Below are 10,000 nucleotides of genomic sequence, written 5' to 3'. Positions count from 1 at the left end.
CGTTTTTTTTTCTAGAACTTCAAGAACGGTAGGAAAAAACAAAACGTTCCGGGGGGGGGGGGGGGGGGGGGGGGTCTTCTACAGGCAGACACCTCTACCGACCAATCACACGTTTGGGTAGGTACGTGGCTCAGATCAAAGGTGGAAATTGCACTCTCTATAAATCAAAATAAATCTCTGGGGCTAATGCAGACAGCTAACATCGGCGAGCCTCGAGAAGCGAGCAAATCATTCTGTGTCTGGGAGATGTTGACGATAGCTTTGGAAGACAAATAACGACAGGCGGATTTACTGCACGCACGCACGCACACACACACACACACACACACACACACACACACACACACACACACACACACACACACACACATATGCAATGTGTGGGAGGCAACATGTCTGGCCCTGTGAGTGTAAGCTCTAACCCACAGCAGAAGGAGGACAGCAAGCCCCACCCCCCCCCCCCCCACCCCCCCCATCCCCCACAGAAAGCCTCGCTTCTTAACGAGATACAATCTGAGATTGCAATACTGCTGAAGAAATTTCACAAGTCAATAGTCTTGAAGAATGCATGATGAGAGGCCCTCGCCAAGTTCAGAAGTACTGATCCACACTTATCAAATTCACACCGTATTGGATGCATAGATCAGAGCTACTGAGATGTACACAAGGGGGAAGACAGACTACAAAGATCATACATACTATGGTGGAGAGGTACAACTCATCTGAACACAGACTACAAAGATCATACATACTATGGTGGAGAGGTACAACTCATCTGAATCAAAGACTATTTATTTTGTTTTATTCCGAGGGAAACTTCGATGCCCTTTTGATACAAATGCCCTTTTGTTCTGATTGACTCTAGCGTCGTGTGTGCGTGTGCGTCTGCGTGCACATGCACGTGTGTGTGTGCGTGTGTGCATGCACGTGTGTGTGTGTGTGTGTGTGCATTCGTGTGCGTGTGTGTGTGTGTGTGTGTGCGTGTGTGCGTGCGTGTGTGTGTGTGTGTGAAACCTCTTACCTTTCAGGTGGATCTTGTTCTCCGGGCTGTGCACCAGGACAGAGCTGACTGAGTCCAGGCTGTCGTAGTTACTGCATCCGAGAGGCCCGGTTCTAGTCTCCGTTACCTAGGAAACAGGGAGATATTTTCAATGCCTTATTTCTGTGGTGAATCATGCACCTGTTTGTTCCCATTTCTGGCAGCAAAGTAGGCATTATGGACTGTTGTCTATCCCAACCCTTCAACGGGGGAGAGGGCTGGGGGAGAGAGGGCTGGGGGGGGGGGGGGTGGTAGAGAGGGCTGGGGGAGAGAGGGCTGGGGGAGAGAGGCGGGGGGGGGGGGGGGGGGAGAGGGCTGGGGGAGAGAGGGCTGGGGTAGCATTCGGTTTCTCGTGTCACATCCATCTAGAAATGCCAAACATCAGAATACTGTAGAGAGAGAGAGAGAGACAGAGAGACACTCACAGAGAGAGAGAGAGGGAGAGAGAGAGAGACAGAGAGACACTCACAGAGAGAGAGAGAGAGAGAGAGAGAGAGAGAGAGAGAGAGAGACACTCACAGAGAGAGAGAGAGAGAGAGAGAGAGAGACACACACACAGAGAGAGAGAGAGAGAGACAGAGAGAGAGAGAGAGAGACAGAGAGAGAGAGAGAGAGACACAGAGAGAGAGACAGAGAGAGAGAGAGAGAGAGAGACACACACACAGAGAGAGAGAGAGAGAGAGAGAGAGAGACACAGAGAGAGAGAAAAGAAACGAGGAAAGAGATGATGCCCCTGCAACTTCTGTCGTCGAGGCTGTATGAAATATTAATTTAGAGCTCAGGAATCTCACTAGGATATTAATGCAGTGAGAAAAAGTAACAGTAAATATACAGTAAGAAACTCCCACCCACACGTTTAAAACGACTGTAAAAAATACACCGTTTTTCAAAGTTTGTCCTCCATTTTGTCTGTTAAGAGTAGAACAGTACTTCTGGCATCCGAGAAAACGAGAGGGGACAAAGAACGAGAGTGGTCCTCTGTGGTTCAGTGTGGTCCTCTGTGGTTCAGTGTGGTCCTCTGTGGTTCAGTGTGGTCCTCTGTGGTTCAGTGTGGTCCTCTGTGGTTCAGGTTGGTCCTCTGTGATTCAGTGTGCTCCTCTGTGGTTCAGTGTGGTCCTCTGTGGTTCAGTGTGGTCCTCTGTGGCTCAGTGTGGTCCTCTGTGGCTCACGTGTGGTCCTCTGTGGCTCAGTGTGGTCCTCTGTGGCTCAGTGTGGTCCTCTGTGGTTCAGTGTGGTCCTCTGTGGCTCAGTGTGGTCCTCTGTGGCTCAGTGTGGTCCTCTGTGGCTCAGTGTGGTCCTCTGTGGTTCAGTGTGGTCCTCTGTGGCTCAGTGTGGTCCTCTGTGGTTCAGTGTGGTCCTCTGGTGGCTCAGTGTGGTCCTCTGTGGTTCAGTGTGGTCCTCTGTGGTTCAGTGTGGTCCTCTGTGATTCAGTGTGGTCCTCTGTGGCTCAGTGTGGTCCTCTGTGGCTCAGTGTGGTCCTCTGTGGCTCAGGTTGGTCCTCTGTGGCTCAGTGTGGTCCTCTGTGGTTCAGTGTGGTCCTCTGTGGTTCAGTTGGTAGAGCATGGCGCTAACAACGCTTAGGTTGTGGGTTTGATTCCTGCTGGACCATATATACTGAAATGTATGCACTCACTGCAATGTAAGTCACTTTGGATAAAAGCGTCAGGTAAATGGCGTATATTACAGAACAAAGTTTTCAGTTTCTCACTAGGACCATGACACTGTAGGAGGACAATGTAGCGTTAACTGGAGTTCTGGCCCTCTGGGCTCCTGCTGAGCAGTTTGACCAGTAAATCATTCTCTCTAAATGGCAAATGATACTGCACGTCACTCTGTCCTCATAAAGACCTCGGCCATCAATCTAGAGAATAATACTCTCTCTCTCTCTCTCTCTCTCTCTCTCTCTCTGTGTCTCTCTCTCTCTCTCTCTCTCTCTCTCTCTCTCCTCTCTCTCTCTCTCTCTCTCTCTAACTCTCTCTCTCTCTCTCTAACTCTCTCTCTCTCTCTCTCTCTCTCTCTCTAACTCTCTCTCTCTCTCTCTCTCTCTCTCTCTGTGTCTCTCTCTCTCTCTCTCTCTCTCTCTCTTTCTCTTTCTCTCCCTCTCTCTCCATTGCATTATGCAGACGTTAAACGTCCCTTCTTGTCAAAGATGTGCCGACCAGTGGGCACATCAGTGGAATTAGATTTGTGGCAGTAAAATTAAGCAAAGCTTTTAGAATCGAAAGCAAAATGATCAGTTTTGCAACTGAAAATCAGGAAACTGAAAGAAGAAAACGAAGCAAAAATGATTGTGAGTAAGCATGAGCAAATCTGAATCTTCAAATGCCCCCCCCCCCCCAAAAAAAAAAATATATCTGACTACAATAGCACATCCAGGTGTGCACAGAGCCATGGAACATGTGATTTTGACGGAGCAGGGTTCAAACCCAGGTGTCCCGCCTGGAAGATTTTCGCTTAGCCCGCTAGGAGTCACATGTTTTCAGGGTCTTGTAGTCAGACTATACTGATGAAAGGAGAGTGGTGCCAAACCCACCCCTGCTGCATCATGTTGTGTGCTCTGTGTTATTCCCACACAAGCCGTGCTTCTTTGTGAATCTGTTTCAACTAGTAACAACAACTCCACACTCCACACTCAGCCCAAGTCGGTTATTTCGACGCATTCATCTCCCGTAATGCATTTCCATAGCAATTCCTCCTCTTGGAAAGTTCCACTGCCCGCACTGCGCCTGGAGGTTTGCATTCAGACAGGTCAAGCACATCCCACTCTCTCATGCATGATTAGCTGAGTTGGCAGAGCGTGGAGGAACAAGTGGTGCCGGCTCGCATGCCGGAGAGATGCTAATTTTACAGAAATGTAACGTACCAATCCAGAGGCTCCTGCACTCCAAGTTCCGTAGGCAGGCAGGAGTGCGGCCTTCGGGTGTTGCCGAGTGCCCAAGGTGAGTGTTTACATCCCCGGCGTGGGATTCACCGCGGTGAATTTCTACCTTGCGTTTCATTGGAGCTGACAGATGAGAGCCTTTAGACGGTGATGCCGCTCGCCTGTTAGGTTGGCAACGCTCAGTGTTGTGTTGAGTCCATTGGGGGAACGTTCTGGAAACAGTTTGTATTTAGCGAACGTTTATTTATCCAGGTGGGTCCGTTTTAAAGGGGAACGGATAAGTGCAAGTTTGGGAAATGTGTCTGTGTGTCTTGACCTCTGTGCCTTGACCTCTGTGCCTTGACCTCTCTGCCTTGACCTCTCTGCCTTGACCTCTGTGAATCAGTGGACTGTCTGTCAGCGTGTCATACACACCTGTCACTCAGGGAGGATAAGGCAGATAAACACATTTCCCCAGACGTGCAGTTGTCCCCCATAGGAACACACTTACCATGACAGCCTGGCCTGACGACGTCAGTCACTGTCAACTGTGTGACGTTGTATTGTATTGATGGCACCATAGACTTGGGGGGAGTAGTCTTATTCCAAACACACAGACTTGGTTTGAGATGAAATCACCTTTTCCAAGGTACAAAGTTGAGCATTTTTAACCTGTCTTCTAAATCAAGTGGATTATTTCAAATCAGTGTGAAAAACACACGGGTGTCCACCCACACACCTCCTGTCATTATGACGCACCGGCACTCTCATGCAAATAATGAGCCTTGTGTGTGTGTGTGTGTGTGTGTGTGTGTGTGTGTGTGTGTGTGTGTGTGTGTGTGTGTGTGTGTGTCTGTCTGTCTGTCTGTCTGTCTGTCTGTCTGTCTGTCTGTCTGTCTGTGTGTGTGTGTGTGTGTGTGTGTGTGTGTGCGTGTGTGCGCACGTAATCATAAGCCTTTTAGAGTGGCTCTGGCAACCTAAAAAAAATATGAGTATCTGGCTGCTTAGCAACAAAACACTACTCATGCGACCTTTCCTTCCTGGAGTTGAACATCGCATCACATGCTGCCACAGCACAAACTGCCAACACCAAAAACTCTAATTGTTGTCACTCTGGCTGACATTTCAATGAAACTCACCAGCCAAAACTTCAATCCAACAAGGACCAACTGAAATGTTGCCAATCCTTCATCCAGCTAAGCTAAAACATCGGAGGTCGCTTCCCCCCTTCCCCCTTCCCTCCCTGAAATGATGAAGTGTCCTTGGGACGGCAGTTATTTTCCTCGCACCGTTACACACCTTGATGGCAGAGGTCGCTATCTGGAGGTGGTGGAGCCGCCTCAGGGTGCTCTCGCGGTCTGTGAAGTAGGAAGCAGCCAGCTGGTGGAGGACTTCCAGGGAGACCAGAGAGCTGTTCCCGCTGCCCTCTGACTTCTTACTGAGCTTCTGCTTGTCCAGGAAGATGGTCAGTGACTCCTCCCCTGCGGACAGATACACAACAGCTCAACCTTCAATGAATCGATTACATTTCAAATACTTTGTGTATCCCACAAGGGGCTGTTACTGTAAGTCAGGGGAGGCTGGTGGAGGTAGAAATCGGAGGATGGGTTCATTGTAATGCATGGGATGGAATGAGGTATGGTATCAAACCCCGTTCCTCATTTCGTTCCATGCATTACAATGATCTACCTCCACCAGCCTCCTCTGCTGTCAGTACTGTGTGGGCAGCAGTGCAAATACATAAAAACATAATTAACTAATTAGGACATGATCAACAACAACAACGACAACAACAACAACAACAACGACAACGACAACAACACACAATTAGCCATTAAAACATTAAAAGCATCAGGTAACATACTGTAAGGTTAAGTGGGGGAAATGCTGCAAAACCAGCACTGCTGGGTCACTTGATCATAACGACATGCAAATCACAGGGCTTGTTAAGAATAATGGGCAACATTATCCTCTTGGAAATGCAACACTATGGGAAACCACCTGCCCCCAAATGACGCCTAGCTGATTATGATGAATACCAAAGAAACAGACAACCAATTCGTAGTTTATTACTGTGTAATTACCATTTAACTGTGTTATTACCATATGACTTAGTAGAATACCTACTGTAGTAATTTACACGCCGGGAAGAAATGCAGCCATTAACTTAAAACACTGACTCTGAGACCCAGTGTACAGCTGAGGCTGCTGCCAGCTCTAAATCTACATCTGTGCTCAATGCACTTAAGATCCCATTTTCCCCCCAAAAAAACACATTCTCATTCTCCGTTCCACAGTACACGTTTCCCTCGTATTCCAGGCCTATTATTAGCCACACACACACACACACACTCGCACACGCACACGCACACACACACGCACACACACACGCACACACGCACACACGCACAGACACACAGACGCACACACGCACACACGCACAGACGCACACACGCACAGACGCACAGACGCACACACACACACACACACAGACACACAGACACACACACACACACAGACACGCACACACACACACACACACACAGACACACAGACACACACACACACACAGACACGCACACAGACACACAGACACACAGACACACGCACACACACACACACACACACACACAGTCACACACGCGCACGCGCACGCACACACACACGCACACACACACACACACACACACACACACACACACACACACACACACACGCACGCACGCACCAGACAGCGTACTTTCGTTGTCTTTAGTTCTCCATCTCCTCAAGGCTATGAGATACCATCGGCAGTCAGCCAGCGAGCAGGATGTGGGCATCGTCGCGCGCATTCCTCTCATTGGTATGCAGCCTATGGTGTCGCTTCCTTTGTTTCAGCCCGTTAATTACCAGAGAGCTCACCACGGCTTCTCCACTGCATTCATCTCCCCTGTCACTTAGGCTCTGTGTGGCCTCACTTCATATATCCGCCATTTAGTGACATCATAATCAGTGTCTACAATCGGCCAATGTAGTTATTCTGCATTCCGCCCGGCGTCACAGTGGATGGTGGGGGAGCACAACTAGGCCTGTTAGTCCAATTGATTATTTAGATTCCTATGAGTGGAGGAAGTGAATTTACCATCGAAAAACTGGAGCTGTTGAAATGTATTCAGTGCAACATTTGTCACAGACGGCCGTTGGAGCACAGAACAGACTGTGCAAACAGACAAGGACCAACAATATTCACCCCAATAATATACAGTATTAACAGGTTGACTGCGGTGGTTAAAGCAATAATGCCTGAGAGGCTGTGATTTATTGTCAATATTGTCATGGGGTAAAGGGGACTGGAAATCAAAGGACTGGCTCATTGTGATGCATGGAATGGAATGAGGGATGGTATCAAACACGTGTGTGTGCATGTGCGTGTGTGTGTGTGTGTGTGTGTGTGTGTGCAGTGGTACAAAGCACAGTTGAAGCACAGGGGAGTGTCGTCAAACCCCCGACCGTACCGAGTGACAATATTGACGATGAATCAGGGCCTCTTGGGCATTATGGCTTTTATACGTTTACACAAAAAAATCAGAAAATCGTGACAAGAAAACAAGGCTTTCAGTATTTGTGTTGTGGTAGATTGCGGGGGTTTCTGCCCTCTGCTGAGAAATATAGTTCCCAAAACTACAAACGTTGTCAAGGGAACCTGATACACCAATCTACCGCGGTGTGGGGATCAAATAATAGCTGATTTATCTGTGACATTATCGTCATTAAATCAGGGCTTGAACGCCTCTCGGCCAATCACAGTGCTTGTTTTCATCAACCCGTGTGATAAACGTTGTGAAGAGGTTATAGAGTTTGTCTTATAAAGTTGCAGTTACGGTTTTATGATATCTTGAGGTCAGTGTACAATCTAAATATATATGAGAACATTTTGTCTTGTTTTGAGGCAGTCCAACACAATCAATACTGGAGTGGGATTGCGTTGCATAGACTGTTCTGAGAGCACAACAGGGGAGGCTGGTGGAGGTAGAAATCGGAGGATGGCCTCTGTGTAATGCATGGAATTGCATTGCATTACAATGAGCCCGTCCTCCGATTTCTACCTCCACTAGCCTCCCCTGACAGACTAGTCCGAGAGGCCGCTGAGAGAGAGCCGCCACACCTGAAGGCTGATGGCTGATGGAGCTTTAGAACATCGTTCAAATCACAGGGAGGTTCAGGGGGCTCAGCCATAACCCCAAACAAATCACCCCCCACCCCCTCCCACTCCCTCCCCACCGCATATGGATCACAATTTCAATGTGGAGCCCCCCCCCCCCCCCCCCCCCCCATTTTTTTTTTTTCAAAATGATCTACGTTGGGCCCCATATAATTGGAACCCTGCTTTAGAATGGTTCCATGCTGTACGGTACTGGTTTCAGCCAACGCCTACATGTAGCTGTACCTTGTGTAGGCGGGGCGAGACAACACCAACAGCCAGCCACCTCCCACTTCCTCTTAGCTGTCAATTCAATTCTGTCATGGCTGTCAATCAAAGCTGATGTTGGCGTTGCTCCTCGGAGGATAGGTACTAGTAGTTCTACTACTTGTTGATTGTTGTTTGAAGCCCACACGGTACTGTGTGGAGCAAACCACCTAATGATGGAGGAGGCTGGTGGAGGTAGAAATCAGAGGACGGGCTCATTGTAATGCATGTGATGGAATGAGGAATGGTATCAAACACGGTATCACACACACACACACACACACACACACACACACACACACACACACACACACACGTCCATTCCATGCATTACAATGAACCCGTCCTCCGATTTCTGCCTCCACCAGCCTCCCCTTGGTGAGAGAGGGGTGAGTTGGCCAAAGCACACGCTGCATTGGAGCCAGGCAAAGAAGAAGAAGAAGAAGAAGAAGAAGAAGAAGAAGAAGAAGAAGAAGAAGAAGAAGAAGAAGAAGAACAAGAACAAGAACAAGAACAAGAACAAGAACAAACATACCGTTCCCGATACCATTCCTCATTCCATTCCATCCATTCCTTTGCCTACCTCCCAGAGTAGCAGACACCAGGAAGTGGGTCCCGTACTTCTTGATCAGGTTCTCGTGGATCTGCTGCAGGCTCGGCCTCCGCCCCAACAGTCTGAGGTTGCGTAAGAACTCTGGCGCCAGGGGCAAGGGGGCCTTGAGGAAGTTCCTCTTCTCCGTCGCCAGGCTGTTGACTTTCCAATGGCTGAATTCCCTGCAACGACAAACTGATCTCAGTTCAAGTGGGCCACGTGGGACAGCTTTGAAACCCGTCTGATTCAAGTGCTTGGCGTTGGGTCGTCTCCAATGGGTTGATCCTCGCATTTGTGAGACTGAGAGAATGCTAATGTCAGCAGAAAATGTAGCTCTGTGTGCATAAATTTGCAGCAAAACAAGATGCTGAATATTAATGTCCTGTATTCTCACCCACAGAACAACATAATAACAGTGACATGATGTTTTCCTTTGGGGGGAAATACGGCGCCTTCAGAAAATATCCTTCACTTTTTCCACATTTTGTTGTGTTATAGACTCAATTCAAAATGGAAAATGGAAAACAGTTTTTAGTTTTCAGTAAATGTATTAAAATTGAAATACAGAAATACCTCATGTACATAAGTATTCAGACTCTTTGCTATGACGCTCTTAAAATGAGCTAAAATGCAAAAATGTCATCAACAAATCACTCAATAAGTTTAATTGAGTCCATCTTAATGCAAGGATAATAGTTCATGTAATTTTGGAGTTGGTAGTGACATCCTAATCTACACAGTGTGTAATTGATTCCTATGCAAATCAGAGACCCTATAAAAACAAAGATATTAATTCCAAAATTACATGAACTATTATCCTTGCAATAAAATTGACTCAATTCAACTTATTGAGTGATTTGTTGATGACATTTTTGCATTTTAGCTAATTTTAAGAGTGTCATAGGAAAGGGTCTGAATACTTATATACATGAGGTATTTCTGTATTTCAATTTTAATAAATTTGCTGAAATTTCTAAAAACCTGTTTTCGCTTTGTCATTCTGGGGTAAATTCTTTGGCAAATTCTTTTAATTTAATTAAATTTTAAATTGAGTCTAAAGCA

General features: G+C 47.4%; 1 protein-coding gene across 2 annotated transcripts in view; it reads right to left on the bottom strand.

Moving 5' to 3' along the window:
• brinp2 (bone morphogenetic protein/retinoic acid inducible neural-specific 2) overlaps positions 1-10,000 on the bottom strand; it is a gene marked incomplete at its 3' end in the record, with an annotated part of 51,329 nt that overhangs the window by 28,840 nt on the left and 12,489 nt on the right. Inside the window, exons 2-4 of one of the 2 annotated variants that reach the window (XM_083690579.1) lie at positions 8,930-9,120; positions 5,199-5,380; positions 1,022-1,127 (exon numbers count right to left, since the gene is read on the bottom strand). In XM_083690579.1, the coding sequence (XP_083546705.1) occupies positions 1,022-1,127; positions 5,199-5,380; positions 8,930-9,120 (479 nt within the window). Of the gene's footprint in view, positions 1-1,021; positions 1,128-5,198; positions 5,381-6,639; positions 6,768-8,929; positions 9,121-10,000 lie in introns of those variants that run through there. The other variant, XM_083690578.1, reaches the window with a different exon arrangement.

This window comes from Argentina silus, assembly GCF_951799395.1.
Source record: "Argentina silus genome assembly, chromosome: 18".
Lineage (NCBI taxonomy): Eukaryota > Metazoa > Chordata > Actinopteri > Argentiniformes > Argentinidae > Argentina > Argentina silus.
The sequence above is the reverse complement of the archived record's forward strand: the minus strand, read 5'-3'. Positions and strand labels throughout refer to the sequence as shown.